This window comes from Berghia stephanieae, chromosome 1, assembly GCF_034508935.2.
Source record: "Berghia stephanieae isolate SIO BIC M18660-M18661 chromosome 1, UCSD_Bste_1.3, whole genome shotgun sequence".
In the NCBI taxonomy this organism is placed as follows: domain Eukaryota; kingdom Metazoa; phylum Mollusca; class Gastropoda; order Nudibranchia; family Aeolidiidae; genus Berghia; species Berghia stephanieae.
Genome location: NC_088360.1, coordinates 22190853 through 22214852, shown reverse-complemented (window position 1 = coordinate 22214852; position 24000 = coordinate 22190853). Strand labels below are relative to the sequence as shown.

Below are 24000 nucleotides of genomic sequence, written 5' to 3'. Positions count from 1 at the left end.
AAAACGTTCTAGAATTACAATTAAAGCACAAAAGAAAAGGTAAGACAAAGGGGAACTGGTTCAAATAGGGAACAGATGTAGATTCCAAGAGCACACCGTCAAAGTACTTAGTTTGAGATCACCTAAAAGTCTCATCCAGTCACAAGCACAGGTCCCAACTAAGAGGAATACACTCAAATGTTTACCAATCATATAATATAATATGTAAACTAAACATAATACAATGCATAACAGAGAGATGATTTACAAGGAAAAAAATATCATCTCCCAAAACTATAACTATACATTCGACTGTTTCCCTCCCAGCCAAGGAACTCCGGCAAGGATCAGGACAAAACTAAGTAATCTCATTCCAAGACAATGACAGGTAACAATTGGAAAACGGGTTTGGGGGGATAGAAGACACAGAATGTACCTCCCTGCCAACTATGGGAGGTCAGGATCCCCACCCAGGTGGTTGGAGTATATGTTAGCCGCTAACGTTTCATTCATACTCAAACCACCATTGACTACAAACGATACAAGCTGTTTTGCATTTTATTTTATTTGCTTTCGACATTAATTTGTTTATTGTTGTGCTGACGAAGGGTTTGTACCCGAAACCTCCATTGTCTGTATTGTTCCCATACGAAACTTCTCCATTCTCATTCTTTCGAAGATGTCCATGTAAGGTCCATATCCTTTCTAACAATGACACGATTTATGCCAAATAACTGTCAACACTTGTCACAAAATTGGACATCATTGGAATGTTATGCAGGTCATTTTAAATTATTTATCCAGGTAGGTCATCAAAATATAGAAATTAAATTGAAAATTTTGATTTGAAAAAAATCGCCTCAATACAAATTAATACTAAACAATTTTTAAATGATCTTTCAAAAAAATATATCTTTGAGTACAAGATTTTTCAAATAAAATATGAAATCATTAAAAAAAAAACATGTGGTTCAATTATTTGATAAAACATTTGATATGTAAGACAAACTATATATATATTTATTCATTTATTAAAAAAAAATAAAAAGAATAAATACAAGTGATCCCTTCATCTCTGACGAAAGTTGAAGGCGAAACGTTTCATGTCATCCACATTATTACTGATTTGGCTTGTTGATTCAAAGACATCAACATTAAACATTTAACATCTTGTTGCATCAATTGCGACCCCTCCCCCCCCCCCCCCCATCCCCTCCCTGGTGGGTGCATCGTAACGAATGTGACGATTTTCCTATGGACGGTAAGGAGAGGGTTAAATACACGATCTGTTACGAACACCAAAAGACAGCGTGCGATAGAAATTAAAAAACAATGTTTATTGTGCACCGTGTATTCTATATATATTTATCGATTTGTTTGTGTTTCATCAAGAAGCCAAACCAGATCCCACCTTCTATAAAAATTGTTTTAAAAAAAAACAAAAAAAAGAAAAGAATAAGAGCTGTTTTCAAAAACTCCAACCAGTCCATGTCCATTTCTCCACGTGTTAAAGTCCATTTCTCCACGTGTTAAAGTCCATTTCTCCACGTGTTAAAGTCCATTTTCCCAACTTTTAAAGTCCATTTCCCCACGTTTTAAAAATATTTGCAATGATAATAACACATGAAGATGATGAGTATTTTGAGTCAAAATGGAAGACAAAAAAAAATGTCCCAATAATCGAACAATTTTGAGCTCGAAAACATTTTCTATGTGATCGAAATTAAACGGACTGAACAGAGTTTTGTAAAATCGCTCTCGAACTTCAAAGAGGAGTGAAAAATATCATTGATTTTACTATAAAATATTCAAAAACATCCAAATATAATCATCACAGTCATGATAAATATAAAATAAGAATTTTCCTTTAATTCTATCAATTATTTTTACTATATATAGAAAGGTGATAAGTTACAGTATTTAAATCAATACATTTTAAAAATAATAAATAAGATTTTTAAAAACCAAAAACACTAATTCTATACGGCCCAGGTCCATCGTTACAAAGCTAACCAGATCCCCAGATCAAAAATAGACAAAAATGTTGATTCAACTACAATAGGATGGTTCGTGTCAGTTTGACTCCTAAATGTCACCTGACTGAGACTGGCAGTTCCATAAAATATAATTATGTGTGTGCTTGCCTGCGTGTCTTTTATAAATAAAGTAAACAAGAGATAGATAGATTATATAGGTATATATATATATATATATATATATATATATATATATATATATATATATATATATATATATATATAATGAGAGAGAGAGAGAGAGAGAGAGAGAGAGAGAGAGAGAGAGAGAGAGAGAGAGAGAGAGAGAGTGAGTGTAGAATAGATGACTATAAAACCAACACAATGGTTAAAGCAACACATCAGAAACTCAAGTATTGAATCAAACGTGTGTGTGTGTGTGTGTGTGTGTATGTGTGTGTGTGTGTGTGTGTGTGTGTGAACAAGGAATTCAGTGCACGACACGCCAGTGTTCAAACACACCCTCATACTTGTATGAGTCACAAATAGTATTTCAATTTCTACTAGTCGGTAGCACAGATATAACCGATGGGCTTTTATAAAGTTATCTATCATTAATTTGCGCCTAAAATCTAAAGACAGTCGAAACTGTTGAGGATGTTCAGTGTCTTGCTGACATGCTTTGTGGTGACATGTATATGTCGCACTTTAACACTCAAATGATGGAGTTACAAATTCACACAATGTGGGAAGAAAGCATCGTTAGATAACTCAATAAATGGATGGATAAATAAATAAATGAAAATCTGCAGATGCCAACTTTTTTAACCATTTGAGATTGCTCCCCGCCCCCTTTGAGAGAGTGACGTGAGGGGTTTGAACTTTCCCTCTAGAAATAGAACAGTGGGGGAAAAAATAACAAAACAAAAACATCTACAACCATAACTCATTAATGGCTGAAAATTTTCCACTGTTCTTTATATGTAGGATAAGAAGGATTTGAACTCCTAACATCACTCTAACTTAACTTAACTTGAGCTTGTATATAGCGCAATATCCCCTAAATGTGCTCAAAGCTCTTTACAAGGGGTCCCTGGCTAACAGCAACATGTAACATTAAGGACGGTACATGATGACTGTTAGGCGATCTTACAATTCTAGAAACATTTAGAAATATTACATTTCCTTTTTTCAAAAAAAAATTTCGAGCAACAAAAAAAAAAGAAAGAAAAAAAGACAATTTGAAGAAGATTTGGTGTTCATAGACGGACACAAGGTACGCTGGAAGGCGGTGTGGATGTGGATTAGAGATGAGATGTGGATCACTTCATTATTATCAAATATCGAGAAAAAAACAATCATGGATAAAAATTGACATCAACCTTTTTGAGCGTTTCTCAATAAGTTTAACAAGAAGTTAAAGTTTATATAGTAAAAATATAATTATGTAAATATGATGTATAGAATATAACAGTTTTTTAATTAAGAAAATAACAGGAAAAAGAAAAATAACAAAATTACCCAGTGATAAGATGAGACAGATTAAAAAAAAAAAACAATCTATAAAACGCCTCTATAAATTGGAATTTCATACCAAAAAAAAAAAAAAAACACAAAAAAAAACTTTTTAAAAACCTGTGTGCCGTACATTTGATAATTAACGTAACAGTTTATATTAAAATATAATAATAATAATAATAATAATAATAATAATAATAATAATAATAATAATAATAATAATAATAATAATAATAATAATAATAATAATAATAATATTTATAAAAATAATAAAAAAAAAAAAATTAAAAAAAAAAAAAAAAAAAAAATAATAATAATAATAATAATAATAATAATAATAATAATAATATAATAATAATAATAATAATAATAATAATAATAATAATAATAATAATAATAATAATAATAATAATAACAATAATGAAAGTATTTATATGTGTTGGTTAGGTTGTATGTTGGAGATAAGAAATTAAAAAAAAAAAAAACATGTAATATGTGGTTAAACGTGATGCAGCTCACGAAAACCTTCTGCGATTTAAACGTTTTTAGAAATTGACATGACTGTAAAACCCAGTGAATAATTACTATTGTAGTTTCTTTCTTTTTATATTGATTTTAAACAAAAGAAAAAACTGGTGATAAAAGTTTACCACTTGGCATGTCTGAAATCGGGTACGATAGAAATAGAATTGTTTAAGCATAATGTTGTCTGTAGATTCTGTACATCAAAGCAGACACTCTATGAAATGTTTTCAAATAGGATATCCCGTCCCCACTTGCCTTAGTCGTGATTTCCTTGTGCCGCATCACAACTACAGATACCATGTCATACGGAAAAAATAGTTTTTTAAAAGCTCAGATATCGTGAAAAGTGGTAGAATCTCATTCAATCTATTCTATCTTTATAAAACATGGTTTAAATATCTGCAAGATTCACGATGCCTCACTCAATCCTAGAGATTTTTGCTACTTTTCAAAATTGGAAAAAAAAATATATCAAAAATGAGCATGTAAACAGATAGTTTTATTAAACTATCATTAACATGTAAAATCTTAAAACATTAGCTTTGATACTCCGCCTATAATTTGTCTCAGAAAAAATGTAATAAAGAGGCATGGGGTAAAAGTAACCCCGGGTAAACTACGGATATAGTCGGTGTTAGGGATGAGTGAGTTAATAAATTTGTTTTGCTATCAAATAAAAATTCGTTCAACCATTTTTTTTTTTGCCTAAAATGTTTTGCTAAAATGAATGTTTCAGGGATTTATAGAAACAAAAAATTATTATAATTAGAAACTTCGAGGCATTTTCAAGGCAGGAGGCAGACAAGTCAGAGGATATCGGATGACAAGGATTTTCCCAGACAAGTCAGAGGATATCGGATGACAAGGATTTTCCCAGACATTTCAGAGGATATCGGATGACAAGGATTTTCCCAGACAACCAACATTCCAAGACACACCGACTATAATGTAAACACGAATCACGTTATCGAGGTGATGATTTTCAAGTATTGACAGCAACCCATCCCATTACAGGGGACAGAATATCAACAACTGTATCGTGTACTTTACAACACAAGATAAAATCACAGATTAACGACAGCATTGAATAATAATAATAATAATAATAATAATAATAATAATAATAATAATAATAATAATAATAATAATAATAATAATAATAATAATCACAACAACAATAATAACAAGGCTATAATAATGATGAAAACATCAGCAATATCATTGTAAAATCAACAAACAAATCACATTGACTCCAAGAGGAAGCAAGAGCTCCAATACAATTTTATATGGACGGATGTAAACCAAACTGCGTCAAGTCAGTACTAAAGCATCTTTCTGGCTGTGGGCTACTACTTACGATGGTTGGTAGACGAGGCCCGCTGGTGGGTCCAGAGACGTGGTCCGTGGCTGGTTGAACAGTCCCATGTCCAGAATGCATGTCCCAGCATCCCCTCTGTCGGCCCGTGGCGTGATGGCTTGGTTTAGCCCACCTTTGTTCCTCAGGCGTTCCGATGTCGGTTGGCGACGGCCAAGAATAGCATTGGATCGGGGACTGTCACAAACAAAAAAGGAATAGCACATTTAAAAACAGAAAAAAAAAAAAAAAAAACAAACAAAAAAAAATTTGAAAAAAAAACAACAAAAGAAGTTGAGAAATGTGCTCAAAGTGCTTTACGAAGAGTTCCAAGCCATTAGCAACACTTAACATGTAGGAAGAGACATGACGCCTGTAACTCAATAAAAGAATTTTTTTTAATTTTCGACTTAGGCAACAGTTAACATCCGGGTACTCATTTTACACCTGAGTAGGTTGAGAGGGTAGAAAAATTACCACAGTGGGCTCTGGTGTAAATTTGGACTTGTTTACAGACAGTGATGGACAAAGCAATAACTTTGATGCAAGACATAACAGTAACATTTTCTACAGGTCTTATAGTGAATGTTCCAGGTATCAAAACCTTAGAGTAACTGGGTCGGTATTCGTGTCAATACAGATAAGCCTAAACTGGGTCAGTATTCATGTCAACACAGATCAATCTGAACCTAAAAGAAAGATCAATCTGCTGGGCAAGGCTGGTTGACACTCAGTAAAGAAATATTGTAACAGAGTAGGTACTTACTGGTACTTGATTCTATTCCATCCTTTGAAAAGGTACTTGGTACTCATTTTCTGTAATTGTTTTTCTTTAGCACAATTAAGTTGAGAACCCTGAACCAAGGCTTATCATCAGTAATAGTAATGGCTTCAACAGCAACGAATAGCGCATTATGCTCAAATGTCCTCGTCCTCTCGTGTTCAATGTATGTGTTGTTTGAAGCATGCGAGGGTTCACAGCGTAAAATGCGTACCCTCGTGAAGAATATGTAGGTATTAAAATTGTCCCAACTATCGGGAGCTTCTGTGGTGTAATGGTAGCACGTCTGACCGATAATCAGGAGTTCTGAGGTTCGATCCCCAGTCAAAGTAGACTGATTTTTGGGGATTTTTTTTTTTTTTTTACTTGTATTTTTCTTTTTTGCTTTGTCTGGCACAGTTTATACATACTTGTTCAGTTCTTATTTCAAAAGCATCTTTTGCATGACAGCTAATGGATTATAAATTATTTAACCATTAAACTATCAAGGATTTTGAGGGTGTAGACACAATGTGAAGCCTCAGCAAGGAGTGCTATACAAATATAATGTTATAATTTTGGTTATCATCACAAACTCTTTAGATATTAACATGACAAGAAAAAAAAAATAAGAAGAAGTAACATATACAAAACCATTTATCAAATAATGGGGGAAGTTTGTCCCCAGGTTTAAATGCACCGGGATGTCGTTCTGTGTCCTGTGTTTTAGGATCATTTGTCATTCAAATTTTGAGCTTTTGCACTTCTTCTTTGTCACAATATCCAATACATGTCTTCTATAGCACTGTATCCAATAAACGTGCTTTAGGGGCTTTACAAAGGGTCCCAAACCAGCATCAATATTAACATGTAGGATATGACATGATGTCTACGGCGATATTTTCCCCCCAACACAGACAATGCTATTATAACCACCCAGGAACTCATTTACACCTGAGTACGGTGAAACTATGCCATCAGTGACCCTTTTAGTAAGACACAACTTTGAACTGTCACAATGGCTTTTGAACCTGGGACCTATGGGTCTGAAGGCTAGTGACATACCACACAACCATAAAGCTGCTCAAATCTGAATTTCAATTTCATATTTATTGGAACAACAAAAACAAAAAACCAACAAACAAATAAACAAAAAACCCAACAAGGCAGTGACATCGGAATCGTCATATGGGAGGCCTTACAAGTGGTTTTCCAACTACCAGATCCAACTGTAAGTATGGATGTCGTTTAGCAAAAAACATCAAAAAGATCTCGTAGTGGTGTGTGCTTCAGCTTTGTTGGTGTAGATCTGTGCTGCTCTGTACTATTGCATACAGCTTTGTTGGTATATCTGTGCTGCCATCTACCTTGAATACAGCTTTGTTGGTATATCTGTGCTGCTCTGTAACATTGCATACAGCCTTGATGGTATATATCGATGCTGCCCTGTACTATTGCATACAGCTTTGTTGGTATATTCTGTGCTGCTCTGCACCATTGCATACAGCTTTGTTGGTATATCTGTGCTGCCGTGTACCATTGCATACAGCTTTGATGGTATATCTGTACTACTCTGTACCATTGCATACAGCTTTGATGGTATATCTGTGCTCCTCTGTACCATTGCATACAGCTTTGTTGGTATATCTGTGCTGCTCCGTACCATTGCATACGGCTTTGATGGTATATATCTCTGCTGCTCTGTACCATTGCATATAAAGCTTTCTAAAGACCTGACAGTATCCAGTATTCTTACCTGAGTTCATCGTAGTCCAGAAGGTTCTTGAGGTAGGCATAGTAGGGATCTGCTTTGGGTCCCACTGGGGGTCTGGTTACTGGCTGGGCCGCCACAGAGTTGGAATTCACCAGCAGACCTTCTTTACGTTCTCTGGCAGGACAAAACGAGAAATGATTCAACTCTACATTGTTTGTTTTTGTTTCTTGTTATGTCGGTGAAAAGCCTTAAAGGGCTTAATGATTTTATATCAGATTTTATTAAGAAGACATTATACATCATTCTCGTTTTCAAAATTATTAGTTTTACATTTTGATGTCATTGTTAATAGTTGTTATGTATCAAGGATTTGTGCATAATATGTATTTTTAACGACAAACATGTATTCATTCTAAGGGTTCTATGACACAAGCAAAACTTTTAGATCATTTCAGTCACTACGGTCTTGTGGTATGACACTCGCTTTTGGATCGGAAGGTACTGGGTTTGAGTCTTGCTCGGCGCATGGTTGAGTCCTTGGAAAAAGCTCTATACTCTCATTCTCTCACTGTACTCAGGTGCAAAACAAGTACCTGGCCATTAACAAATTGTTTCTGTCCGAAAAAATTGTAAATATTGCCTAACGGGGATATTGCCAGCGAGGACGAGAGGCGCATGCGCACAACCAACATGAAGTTCTCTCTCTAATAGTTTTTCCGCTGGTGACGTCACAGACTATGGGTGACGTCTAATCAAGGGACGCTACTCTTCCGCTAATCTCATTCCCTATTTAGAAGGATATACAGGATTACAAGGCACAATTCATTAATGTTGATATTACGATTTCTAATTCATTAAGTTGATTATGGTGAATGTATTTTGTTTATGATGGCAAACGATGTAAATTAGTTATGTAAATTGGTTACCTCGCGAATAAACATAAATACGAAGACCGACCCCAGAACTGGATGATCTCCCCTCACCCACGACTTCAAACAGGACTGGCACTTCTACCCTAACCGTCGTGCGAGACAGACGACGACCATCGCAACACAAATCCGGTTGGTTAGTCTTAAGAATCCCATTTATTTGACATGCACTACAGTCAGACTGGGCATTAAAGTCGAAATATTCATTATATCCAAGAAAAAAAAAGAAAGAAACGTCAGACTTACATTTGCCTAGCTTGTGCTGCTTCTGCCATCTGCATTTTCAATTCGTTGCTGTAAATATTTTTCTGGCACTGCTGGGCACTGTCCGTGTTCCTCCCTAAACCAAAACAAAACCAAAAAAAACAATTGAATCCAAAAAAATTTTTTATAAATGTAGCTTTTATATAGCGCAATATCCACTAAATGTGTTCAAAGCGCTTTACAAGGGGTCCCTGGCCAACAACAACATTTAACATTTAGGACGGGACATGACGCCTGTTAGGCGATTTTATAATTTTTTCGGACAGAGATAACGCTGTTAACGGCCAGGTTCTCATTTTACACCTGAGTACGGTGAGAGAATGTGAGTAAAGAGCCTTCTCCAAAGACTCAACTATGCGCCGAGCGAGGCTCGACCCCAGGACCTTCCCATCAGAAAGCGAGTGTCATACCACAAGACCACATAGCCGCAATCAAGTGCGACCAATCGTCCCAAGTCGTTATCAAGTTGGGTAAAACTTGGAAGCTAAAAAGGAACGTAAAATGGGACAGCGTGTCTCAGTGGTACGGTCTTTGCTTTCCACCCGAAAGGTACCGAGTTCGACTACCTATCGCGCTGTGTGGCCTTGAACAAGTCGCCTTGCCTTAGCTCACTTTGTGGTGCTGACACCTAGGTTATTCCAGTCTCTCCTTGGAATAGAACCTGAAGAAAAATTTCCCCTTAGGGATGAATAAAGGGAATTTATTTATTTATTTATTAAAAGGTTAAAATATCAGAAAATGTGACATTGTAATTTTTGTTTGTTTGAGAAAGTAATCTCATGGAACATAATTCTTATCAATAAAATAAACAGAATTCCCTTTATTCATGGGGAAATTGTCTTCAGGGTTCATTCTAAGGGAAGGCTGGAGTAACCCCATTAGTGCAACACAGCGAAGACAACATCGAATTCACTACCTTTTGGGTATGAAGCAAAGACCATATCGAATTACTACTTTTGGGTATGAGCAAAGACAACATCGATTCTACTTGGTATGAAGCAAGACAACATCGAATTCATACTTTTGGTAAGCAAAGACAAATGAATTATACCTTTGGGTTGAAGAAGACAATCGATTCATACTTTGGGTATGAAGCAAGACAACATCGAATTCACTACCTTTTGGGTATGAAGCAAAGACCATATCGCTGACCCCCATTGCTCTTGCAGCGTTTAGATTTTATTCAATGTTCATGTTTTACTGCTATGGAATGTATTGTGGGAATAGAAAAGGCAGAGACATACAAAATGTTTCCAGACGCTGTAACGATACAACTCTATCCATATAAATATAAATACACAGTGAATATAAATAAAAATGTATAAATTAAAATTGTCAATTGTAACTCTCATGTTCAATGATTATGACGTGTGGTGCTGGCAAGGGTTTCACAGCTGATACACGAACCCTTGTGAAGAATATGGGCATTAAAATCCTCCCAACTATAATGAGATATAACAGTAGCACAAAGTAATCAGGAGATCTCAGGTTCCATTCCCAGTGGAAGAAGACTGATGTTTTGGGATGATATTTTTCTTGTATTTTCGTTCTTCCTTTGTCTGGCACTGTATCAAGCACAATTTTTCAGTTCTTTATCGCACTCCAGTCCCTACTCCCTAATTTTGATAATTTCAATTAATTGTAACTGACAGCATACCCGAATCTCACACTGTGGGGCTTTCCACAAATAAATATTATACACATAGAGGCTGCAGACTAATAAAGTGATAAACCAGTATGAATGAATATAATGGGTTTAAAATTTAAAAAAAAAAAAAAAAAAAAAAAAATCAAAAACAAAATGTTTTATGCTCAAACCCCTTCTTTATCCAATAACAAAGCCAGTTCAAATGGTATATATGGAATTAACGCGATCTATTAACGGTTTCTGCAAATGGCTGAAGAATGGCTTTTAGCCCGAAACTCGGTGTATAGTATTTTGTTCCATTTCTTAATGTTTTACTGATTTTTGTAAATGATTTATTCCAGCCTTGTACAATATACACCCATTGACCTACACTCCAAGCCACGACCCTTGCAACAATTAACACAGCTGCCTGTTGAAAATTCCAAAAATGTGTAGCTTTCGAGGGAAAACAGGAGAAGTAACTACAGATAGCGTTACACATTAACAATTTGACCTCAACATTATACGAGAATGCTTCAAAGGCCTTGATACAGGTTCTGAGGAACTAAATTTCCTTTCCAAAAAGATTTATTGAGTCAAAGGTGGGTATGCAGTCCTGTAGTTGGAGCCGAAAATTCGTATTTCTACTATTTTTTCGTAATACTAGACAGGTCTGCATTAATCATAGAGATTAACCCTTTATACCCCTTGACCTAGACTTCAATCCACAATCCTTACAACCATTAATCATAGAGATTAACCCTTTATACCCCTTGACCTAGACTTCAATCCACAATCCTTACAACCATTAATCATAGAGATTAACCCTTTATACCCCTTGACCTAGACTTCAATCCACAATCCTTACAACCATTAATCATAGAGATTAACCCTTTATACCCTTGACCTAGACTTCAATCCACAATCCTTACAACCATTAATCATAGAGATTAACCCTTTATACCCCTTGACCTAGACTTCAATCCACAATACTTACAACCATTAATCATAGAGATTAACCCTTTATACCCCTTGACCTAGACTTCAATCCACAATACTTACAACCATTAATCATAGAGATTATCCTTATACCCCTTGACCTAGACTTCAATCCACAATCCTTACAACCATTAATCATAGAGATTATCCTTATACCCCTTGACCTAGACTTCAATCCACAATCCTTACAACCATTAATCATAGAGATTATCCTTTATACCCCTTGACCTAGACTTCAATCCACAGTCCTTGCAACCATTTATCATAGAGATTATCCTTTATACCCCTTGACCTAGACTTCAATCCACAATCCTTACAACCATTAATCATAGAGATTATCCTTTATACCCCTTGACCTAGACTTTAATCCACAGTCCTTGCAACCATTAATCATAGAGATTATCCTTTATACCCCTTGACCTAGACTTTAATCCACAGTCCTTGCAACCATTAATCATAGAGATTATCCTTATACCCCTCGACCTAGACTTCAATCCACAATCCTTACAACCATTAATCATAGAGATTATCCTTTATACCCCTTGACCTAGACTTTAATCCACAGTCCTTGCAACCATTAATCATAGAGATTATCATTTGAACAAAAATTCCTTACACAGTAAAAAAAAAAACAAAAAAAAAACAAATTCTAAAAACTGCAGAAATGTTCCAAAAGACTGAATCAGATTTAATATTGGGTAAATATGTCAGTTTTAAGCGTCATCAAATCGACGTATGGTGTTTTTAAACTAAACAAAAAAAATGTTAACGTGCAATTTGGGATGTGAAACCTAGAAAATCATTTTAAATATTGACCACCCAAAAGTGTTGCCAGATGGTTTAGTTGTGAAACCCAGAAAGTCAATATTAAATATTGACCACCCAAATGTGTTGGCAGATGGTTTAGTTGCGAAACCCAGAAAGTCAATATTAAATATTGACCACCCAAAAGTTTTGTGAGATGGTTTAGTTGTGAAACCTAGAAAATCATTTTAAATAGTGACCATCCAAAAGTGTTGTCAGATGATTTAGTTGTGAAACCCAGAAAGTCAATATCAATAAATATTGACCACCCAAATGTGTTGTCAGATGGTTTAGTTGTGAAACCCAGAAAGTCAATATTAAATATTGACCACCCAAAAGTGTTGTGAAATGGTTTAGTTGTGAAACACAGAAAATCATTTTAAATATTGACTGCCCAAAAGTGTTGGGAATGGAGTGACAATAATAATGGTGTCACGTATTGTGTAAAATGATTTTGTGTCAGATAGAGAGAGCAGATGTTAAAGGTTCTTCACTGAAGACGCGTTGAAAGCACATAATTTGGATCATTTTATTAATTTTAAAAGTAATTATGCCCTTTCCGCAACAACATCATAAGATATCGTCGCCTTGGCATTCCACGAAGGAATATAGATAACTCATCAAACAAGATGTCTGATGTCAACAGGAATCACCCATGTTGTTCAAGTGAGAATATTTGGGGTAAATAAAATTTCCTGGGGAAATAAAACAAAAGTGGCTGAAGTGGGGCTCGAACTCGGGACTTTCTCGGGCACAGTAGAATGCCTTAACCACTGGGCCACAAAATACACCTATATCATGTTAAACAATGCTTCTGTAAAACTTGCGACAATATACCAAAGGTGGACGGCAAGTAAAGGAAGAAGAAGAAGAAGAAGTTTGTCGGAATAGTTTTAAATTGAGGTCAAAACTTGAAAAATGAAGCTCGAAGAAGTGACAGTGACTATGAATGAAAAAATACAATTGAAGTTGAAGCTTCGATTTCATTTACGATGACAAATGATGTGGATGTTTTGGGTTTCCCCTTCATCAACAAAACATGATGAATATGACGCTAAAGATGGATGAATGGAAGAGGAAAAGAGTTAGAGGATATTCACTTGGAAAAATCTGTAAAAATACGAAATGGTTGTTGGAAAGATGATTAGGTAAAGAGAATTAGACATCAAGATAGAAATTAAAAGAATTATAACATTCTCAAAGAAAGGGGGGTGGGATTTGCACTTTAATAAAGAGCAATATCAATTAAATGTGCTCACAGTGCTTTGCAATGATTCCCAAGCTAGCAGCAACCACGGGACATGTAGAAGTGTGTGTGTAACATTCAATTCCGTGCCGTGTGTGTGTGTAACATTCACTTCTGTGCTGTGTGTGTACGTGTGTGTGTGTGTGTGTGACATTCAATTCTGTGCCGTGTGTGTACGTGTGTGTGTGTGTGTGTGTGTGACATTCAATTCTGTGCCGTGTGTGTGTGTGTGTAACATTCAATTCTGTGCCGTGTGTGTGTGTGTGTGTAGATGTGTAACATTCAATTCTGTGCCATGTGTGTGTAGGTGTGTAACATTCAATTCTGTGTTCTGTGTGTGCGTCTGTGTATGTGTGTAACATTCAATTCTGTGCTCTGTGTGTGTGTGTATGTGTGTGTGTATGTAAGATTCAATTCTGTGCTGTGGGTGTGTGTAACATTCTAACTCAGAAATCACACAAACAGACAGACAGACAGACAGACAGACAGACAGTGTTAGATGTCAGACAAGTGAGTGAAAACATTGGTATTGCATATTATATGCTTACAACTACTAAAAGACAATGTATAAAACTATAAATCTTCAGCTCAAAAGAGGCTCGAAAAGTGAAAAGTGACGTAGATAAGTCGTTATTTCAACAATTAATGCTTTGTGATTTGGTGGCAAATATAATATATATTGGATTTTATTTTCATGGACCACATGTCTGTACAAAAGAATTTCCGAAAGGATGTAATAAAGATGTATTATTATTATTATTATTATTATATTATTATTATTATTATTATTATTATTATTATTATTATTATTATTATTATTATTATTATTATTATTATTATTATTATTATTATTATTATCATTATTATTATTATTTTTATTATTATTATTATTATTATCATCATCATCATCATCATCATCATCATCATCATCATCATCATCATCATTAAACTGAAGACCTACATTAAGATCATTATACTCAATAAAATAGGTTGAAGAGGAAGGAGTGTTTGGAAACATAACTCCTGTATTGAACTATGTTGAAAACCCCATGTTAATCCAGAACGTTGATATCAGTGACTGTTATTATTATTTTTTGTTGTTATTTATTTAAATGAGAACGCAAGTTTAAAATCAAAAGTAAAAGTAGTCAGATCTAGTTGTTGTGTTAAGGCCATACCACTGAATAGGACAGGCTTGCTGTAGGAATAGCCTGTAATAAAATGGCATGGAACGTTAGTGGAGAATGAATGCACGTGGTCTTATGAAAACAGTCAAATAGGCAATCTGGAAAACCTATATAAATATAGTAACATTCTCTGCTTGTCTCTCCTCCTCCTCCTTCTTCTCCACCTCCTCCTCCACCTCCTCCTCCTCCTTCTTCTCCTTCTTCTTCTTCTTCTTCTTCTTCTTCTTCTTCTTCTTCTTCTTCTTCTTCTTCTTCTTCTTCTTCTTCTTCTTCTTCTTCTTCTTCTTCTTCTTCTTCTTCTTCATCTTCTTCTTCTTCGTCACTTTCATATAGATTAACAGAGTCAGTTGTGAGCGTGCATTTAAAAATGAAAGACAACTTTATATATGCCGTAAAAATGGAAATATTTATTGATAATTCAAAAACTGCGTTAGGTTCTACAATTTCCTGATTGAAAATGGATTCAACGACCATTCCCTTTTCCCCATTCAAGCAATGATAATGTCTTCACGACTCGATAGAACCACGAACATACAACACAAGTGTCAAAACTTCTATTGACATGCTGTGTAAATCAGATCTAATGGAGATGATGGGACCAGGGATAAATCCCCGTGATATCAGGGCTTGTTATCATCCATGGTGCCCACTGTACATAATAAACAAGTCCAGTTGCTATTTGCATAATTTAGACTATCTTTAAAAAATAGACTTTCACAGTGATTAGACCCATGGCTATGTGGTCTAGCGGTATGACACTCGCTTTCGGATCGGAAGGTCCTGGGTTCGAGCCTCGCGTCCGGCGCATAGTTGAGTCCTTGGAAAAGACTCTTTACTCACATTCTCTCACCGTACTCAGGTGTAAAATGAGTACCCGGCCGTTAACAGCGTTGTCTTTGTCTGAAAAATTGTAATATTGCCTAACAGGCGTCATGTCCCGTCCTACATGTTAAATGTTGCTGTTGACCAGGGACCCCTTGTAAAGCGCTTTGAGCACATTTAGTGGATATTGCGCTATATAAAGCTCAATTTAATTTAACTTATAATTTATGGAGCGGGAGTTTATCCAGATTTACATATAGGGTGACACGGACTCTATCAAATAATTGCTATCCTTCGGATAGGACTCTAATCTATCGAAAAGTATTTTCCACCAGGTCAAACATACCCAGCTACCCAATCACTGCTGGTTGGACAGGGGGATACAAAAAAATTCATAGGCACCCAGGATCGACCATGGTCCCTTTGCATAGGACGTGAGTGCTCTACTGACTGAGTTATCAGGACCCTCATTTGCATTTTAAGTCAAATAAATAATTTTTTAAAAACTGAAAGTCTCAATCTGTATCGTTACGTTATGATAATGATTAGAATAACAATATCAATGCTAACAATAACAAATAATACAGCCATGATACCTGGTGTAATAAATAAAAATAAAATAAATTCCCTTCATTCATCCCGAATGGGGACATTTTTCTTTAGGATCTATTCCAAGAGAAGACTGGAATAACCAAGGCGTCAACCGCAGTGCAGTGCAGCGCCGCAACGTGAGCTAAGGCTAGGTGACTTGCTCAAGGCCACACTGCGTGACCTGTAGTCAAGCTCGGTACCTTTCAAGTTGGAAGCAAAGACCATACCGCCGAGCCACGCTGTCCCATTATATTAAAGTAATATAACAAAATGTTTCATTTTAAGATTGCATATCTTCCTCCAACATCACGAGAACCTCCCACCCCCCCCCCAATCCAATCCCCTTGTGGCTATGTGGTCTAGTGGTATGACACTCGCTTTCGGATCGAAAGGTCCTGGGTTCGAACCTTGTGCTCGGCGCATAGTTGAGTCCTTGGAAAAGGCTCTTTACTCATATTCTCTCACCGTACTCAGGTGTAAAATGAGTACCTGGCTGGTAACAGCGTTGTCTTTGTCCGAAAAATTGTAATATCGCCTAACAAGCGTTATGTCCCGTCCTCCTCCTCCACCTCCTCCTCCTCCTTCTTCTTCTTCTTCTTCTTCTTCTTCTTCTTCTTCTTCTTCTTCTTCTTCTTCTTCTTCTTCTTCTTCTTCTTCTTCTTCTTCTTGTGGCTATGTGGTCTAGTGGTATGACACTCGCTTTCGGATCGAAAGGTCCTGGGTTCGAACCTCGTGCTCGGCGCATAGTTGAGTCCTTGGAAAAGGCTCTTTACTCATATTCTCTCACCGTACTCAGGTGTAAAATGAGTACCTGGCTGGTAACAGCGTTGTCTTTGTCCGAAAAATTGTAATATCGCCTAACAGGCATTATGTCCCGTCCTACATGTTAAATGTTGCTGTTGACCAGGGACCCCTTGTAAAGCGCTTTGAGCACGTTTAGTGGATGTTGCGCTATATAAAAGCTCAATTTAATTTTAAGTGATAGATCCCACATGTACTCACCAATGGGAAGAGAAGCAAAATATTCACCACCTTGATCCTTGGAGCGACACACAGAGGGAGGGCCGTTCGCGTTGTTCTATTGAGTAAGACAAAAAGAAATGAAAAACATTAGTTGTGTTTGTTTGTTTTTTTGTTTTTTGTTTTTTTTGTTTGTTTGTTTTTATCATTTAATCAGTTAGTAAAATTTGAAAATCTAAAACCAAAATCAAAGACCTTACAACAAAATAAATATACTCATTTCAGAGTTGCTGGATCAAATAAAAACTGGATATTATCCATGACCTTTTTAATTCCATATTCGTATTTTTATTTATCTGTGACCCATCATTCAAAACAGTGGTATGTCATAGTGGTATCCATTCTGGAAATTCAATTGGTTACAGAGGACATGATAAAACCCGGTGATTTAATGAGGAAAATGACTCGTGTCTCCTGAAATCCATCAATCACTCCAGCCTAAGATGAGACCGATTTTTGTCTATTTTGAGAATAAAGTCAATTTTTAACACCTGGGACACCCTGACACAGAACTGTAATCACCTGGGTCACCCTGACACAGAACTGTAATCACCAGGGTCACCCTGACACAGAACTGTAATCACCTGGGACATTACGGGTCTGGGGTCACTGATCACCATTAATGACATACAAGAAATTCAGTCTCTATTCTAAATATCATATTTTTGGAGACAAATAATAAAAGGTTGTTATTCTAAGTTTACTGTTAAAAGAGTATAATTAAGGGAATGGACGTGTTATGGTTATATGATTTATATGTATATATATCTGTATATATATATTTATAATATTTATATAATATAAAATTCAAATCTGTCAGTTTCTGTTGTGTTCATACAGCATAGACGACCACAGCCGTCCCAAGGTGGAATAAACAAACGCACAGTGGTCGTGAGGATTTCTGTATTAAAGCAGACACACCGAACACACACACACACACACACACACACACACACACACACACACACATACACTTACACACAGATGTACAGAAACAGAACTCAACACGTCAAAATTTAAAAGAAACCCACTCATGTGATGTTTATATCAACACAATACATTCAATCAACATGAGATTTTAGACAACACATTTCAATGTTACACACCTACAATATGGAATTCGTGTCAAGCTAATATACACAATAGGGTGTTACCGACACATCTTTCTACCCGTGCCATCAACTTTAACCAAAGCCAAAGACAAACTCGAATGATTTCACACAATTCCAAAGCAACGACATATCACTTATTTTACTTGATTTTTTTTTCTTTCTTTTTCTTTTCTTTTCTTTTTATTATTTTTTTTTTTTTGTTTGTTTTTGTAAATTAAAAATTCCAACTTGTACAATTGCCCTCTCCCCCTATAAATTTGAAACAGAGAAATATTTGTGTGTGTGTGTGTGTGTGTGTGTGTGTTATTTCATTTACATTTGTAGCACTAATTGAATAAAACATATGATTTGAATATTCTTTTTAAAAATAAAGAAAGAATAAAAGTGTTATAACATATTATGTATATATGTATAAATCCAAATTATATAATATACAAAAGCCAACAAAATAAGTTGACCAATCATAGATGAGACCCAATATTTACAATCTGGCATGGTGACGTCATCAACTTGATAACGACTAACCAGAATAACATGTGTGAGATTTAAAAAACAAAACCAAAAAAACACTGTCTCCCCAATGGACGTGTCGAGGCTACTACAGATTTTATGTCTAATGCTGAAAATGTATTTTTTTGGCAAAAACTTCAATTTGGCCCACAAGTCCTGATGGCTCAGTGGGCAGAGCACTTGCTTCACAGGCAGAGGACTGAGATCAATACCGGGAGAGATCGACATTTTCTTTCCAACCTCCTCTCTGTCCACCCAGCATAAAAATTGGGCAACTGGGTCTGTTAGTTCTGGTGGAAAGTATTTTGCGAGAGACTAGCAAGAAATCGGTATTGCTGGCTTCAAGCGCCATAGACGTTATGACTGTGCAGGACTATGTCAACCCGACATAACACCATATTGGGGTGGCAAGTCACATATAGACTGGCTGTTTGTCGGGATTACAGATTATGACGGAATTTATTGTCAGAATACATACATGGCGACTATAACAAATACAACACATTAAAATGGTATCTATTTATCTATCACAAGCTGGTGGTAGGGACTCTATGGCATGCTAGCAATATCTCTGACAAGCTGGTGGTAGGGACTGTATGGCATTATGGTACACAAGATTTAAGATCAATGTCATTATAATTTGTTGTTTTTTTTTGTTTTGTTTTTCTTAAAATCTAAAGTCTCTCTTTGTGTGTGTTAAAAAAAACATATCAAAATTAAACCAAACTAAAAATAACTCCAAACACAAAAAAAAACCAAAAAAAAAACAACCCCAGCAAACATGTTAATATTGTATTCAAACACAAGGTAAAATAAAACAAGTGGTGATTAGACACGAAAGACACAGTGTGTGTTCATCTTCAAGATGAAACGTTTCAATTCACGTTGTGAATTTATTCTTTCTTATTTTTTCATTCTTTTTTTTTCCTTCTTCTTACCAAAGTAAAATAATAGTAAGACAGGGGAATTAACTCTGATTCAATAACAGTAAATCTATGATAATAAAACATGGGAATTAACTCTGATGCAATAACAGTAAATCTATGATAATAAAACAGGGGAGTTAACTCTGATGCAATAACAGTAAATCTATGATAATAAAACAGGGGAATTAACTTTGTATTCAATGACGGCAAAATCGATGACACGACACTATTATGAACTAAGGCAGTAAACCAGGCATGCTATTTCAATGACGATCTAAGGCAGTAAACCAGGCATGCCATTTCAATGACAATCTAAGGCAGTAAATCAGGCATGCCATTTCAATGACAATCTAAGGCAGTAAACCAGGCATGCTATTTCAATGACAATCTAAGGCAGTAAACCAGGCATGCTATTTCAATGACAATCTAAGACAGTAAACCAGGCATGCCATTTCAATGACAATCTTAGGCAGTAAACCAGGCATGCCATTTCAATGACAATCTAAGGCAGTAAATCAGGCATGCCATTTCAATGACAATCTAAGGCAGTAAACCAGGCATGCTATTTCAATGACAATCTAAGGCAGTAAACCAGGCATGCCATTTCAATGACAATCTAAGGCAGTAAACCAGGCATGCCATTTCAATAACAATCTAAGGCAGTAAACCAGGCATGCCATTTCAATGACAATCTAAGGCAGTAAATCAGGCATGCTATTTCAATAACAATCTAAGGCAGTAAACCAGGCATGCTATTTCAATGACAATCTAAGGCAGTAAACCAGGCATGCTATTTCAATGACAATCTTTTGATTCATAACCAGGGATTCAGATTCCAGTATTCTGGTGTATACATCTTAACAAAATGTCTATTAAAAAAAAAAATACATGTCATTCATACATACTTTCTACTATCAATCACAAGACAGGGCTGTTCTGTCATACATGATATCTACTATCAATCACAAGACAGGGCTGTTCTGTCATACATGATATCTACTATCAATCACAAGACAGGGCTGTTCTGTCATACATATCTACTATCAATCACAAGACAGGGCTGTTCTGTCATACATGCTATCTACTACCAATCACAAGACAGGGCTGTTCTGTCATACGTGCTATCTACAATCAACCACAAGACAGAGCTGTTCTGTCTTACATACTATCTACAATCAATCACAAGACAGTGCTGTTCTGTCACATTCTAAAATAAAAAGTTTTAAAAATGTTGGCCAGAAAACTCGTCCTCCAAACTTCAATCCATTACAATCGCCATCACCTTATCAAAAACTCTCAGACCATGGTACTTCGTTAAATTTTAAGCAAGCCCCAGGTTTGAGATTATATTTTTTACCAAAACGAGGTTCCTTTTAATCTATCGATATTTGAAGGTCGAGTTTTCTGGGCAAATTGTTTCAAACATGATTTTGTTTATTTTATTGGGAGTAGCTTATGTGTGTGTGTGTGTGTGTGTGTTGTTGTTGTTACCTTGGTTGTCACTGGTTTGGGTTTCTCTGTCACGTTTTTCACTTCCTCCTTACGTCAGCGAAACACAAATCAAGGAATTAATTCATAGTCATTTATACAGTCTTAGCTCAGGCATTTCAAAATTGTTCTTACAAGTAAAATGGACAAGAAAAATCCTATAATTGGTGGCAGTAAATGATTAATAATATTATATACTATTTATATGTGGCTGTTCTTGGTGGATTTACCTATAGATAGTATGCGCTTGGTGAAGAAGTTCACGACATTGCCATCCGGAAGTATAACTAACCAACACACAAAACAGTGTGCAACCATGATCGTTTAGTTTATAGTCTGGTTAAGACAGTTTAGTGAAAATTACTTATAAACGCGGATGGCAAAAAAACAAAAACAAAGACCTGAGTGACGTTAAACTTCGAACTATCTATAGTATATATAACAGACAACTCTGATTCTAAATAAGACAAAACTTATTTCGTTTTTGCATACCCCCTACCCCCTCCATCCCCCTATCTATAAAATCAGTACATAAGAAACAAGTATAGTTTCTCTCTCTCTCTCTCTCTCTCTCTCTCTCTCTCTCTCTCTCTCTCTCTCTCTCTCTCTCTCTCTCTCTCTCTCTCTCTCTCTCTCCTTTTCTTTCATTCTTTCTATACCACACACACACATACCTATGAACGTAGCGGGAAGGAGAGAGAGAGAGAGAGAGAGAGAGAGAGAGAGAGAGAGAGAGAGAGAGAGAGAGAGAGAGAGAGAGAGAGAGAGAGAGAGAGAGAGAGAGAAGGACACAATACGCTTTTCCAAAGCGCAGTGGCTATTTTTACAGTCCTGTCAAGATGGTTCTCGGACCTATTTTTACATTTACACGGCGTCGTTCGTCTATTATATATAAAAGAAAGCAAGAAAGCCTCTACTAGAATGGAAGCCAATGGGACAACAATTGCTGAAGGCTAAAGTGACAGGAATTGTTTGTTATGCCCCAAAAGAGGAAAAGAGTGAGGTCGAAAAATAAAGCTTTTATGATAAGCTAAATCGAATAGTACAAGAGACACCAAAGCGCGATGTATGAAACTATAATGCTTGATGAACTAAACGCAAAGGTTGGACGAGATAATGACTGTGAAAATAGCCCCAAGAACCATCTTGACAGGACTGTACAAATAGTCACTGCAATTTCAAAAGAGTGTTACAATTGACCGTACAGTACGTGTGTTTTGGGCTACGAGACAATCGGCTTGGATACACAAATTGACAAGCTGTGAAATTACCTTCAAATCAGAATTAAAATCCTGAAGGCGTGAAAGCTTGAGAAGCGAAAAGAAAAAATAAAATTGTTCATCAAGGGCTAAACTAATTATCAAGATGTCTAAAGCCAGGGACAGTCAGTATATTGAACACAAATGGAAAAAAAAAATTAATTTTCCTTATTAAAAGCTCTTTAAAAGGACAAATAATGAAATATTTTAAACATAGGTATGTTAGATCAAACTGCCAAAAACTGCAAGACATAACCTGATAGCACGTATCATGTATCGTATTTAGTTTGTCTCATTGGGGGAGGAACGGTTTGTCTTCAAAACATCCTGTCAGTCATTTTTTTGTCATTTACAAAAAAAAAAAAAGGAAAAAATCTTTTCTATCCATTTTTTAAAAAGTTGAATACTTGTATTTTATTTTATCTTATATTTTTTAATGTTGAACTAAGATCTGCACAGGAAGCCGTTTAGACTGAAACAATCGTAGCTTTTAAACAGAACCAGGGGCTGCCTTTAAACTATTAAAAATTAAAAAAAAAAAACCAATATCAAAATAATAGATTAAAAAAACCCTGTTCAAATAACATGAAGAATTCTGTATTGTATTATATTGTACATACCTATAACGTTTATGGGAAGTTCATAATAATTAAAGGAAGAAAAATAATAAAACAAAGAGGATATATTAATATCATTTTTTTTCTATCACATTTTTTCCCCTTCGAATAAAGACCTTTTTATGAAATTCCAAGTCGTTCACAGACGTGAAATGTTATTATAACACACAGGCATGACACACTATAACACACAGGCATGACACACTATAACACACAGGCATGACACACTATAACACACAGGCATGACACACTATAACACACAGGCATGACACACTATAACACACAGACATGACACACTATAACACACAGGCATGACACATTATAACACACAGACGTGACACACTATAACACACAGGCATGACACACTATAACACACAGGCATGACACACTATAACACACAGGCATGACACACTATAACACACAGACATGACACACTATAACACACAGGCATGACACACTATAACACACAGACATGACACACTATAACACACAGGCATGACACACTATAACACACAGGCATGACACACTATAACACACAGACATGACACATTATAACACACAGACATGACACATTATAACACACAGACGTGACACACTATAACACACAGGCATGACACACATAACACAAGGCATGACACACTATAACACACAGGCATGACACACTATAACACACAGGCATGACACACTATAACACACAGGCATGACACACTATAACACACAGGCATGACACACTATAACACACAGGCATGACACACTATAACATACAGACATGA

At 35.8% G+C, this 24000-nt stretch overlaps 1 protein-coding gene across 2 annotated transcripts in view; it reads right to left on the bottom strand.

The window, feature by feature from the left end:
• The window catches only part of LOC144970426 (uncharacterized), a 227617-nt gene that overhangs the window by 92415 nt on the left and 111202 nt on the right, over positions 1 to 24000 (bottom strand). For both annotated transcript variants that reach the window (XM_078910058.1, XM_078910067.1), the window contains 4 exons: positions 17298 to 17373; positions 9002 to 9095; positions 7869 to 8000; positions 5356 to 5550 (listed from right to left, as the gene is read on the bottom strand). In XM_078910058.1, coding sequence (XP_078766184.1) covers positions 5356 to 5550; positions 7869 to 8000; positions 9002 to 9095; positions 17298 to 17373 — 497 coding nt within the window. The remainder of the gene's footprint in view (positions 1 to 5355; positions 5551 to 7868; positions 8001 to 9001; positions 9096 to 17297; positions 17374 to 24000) is intronic.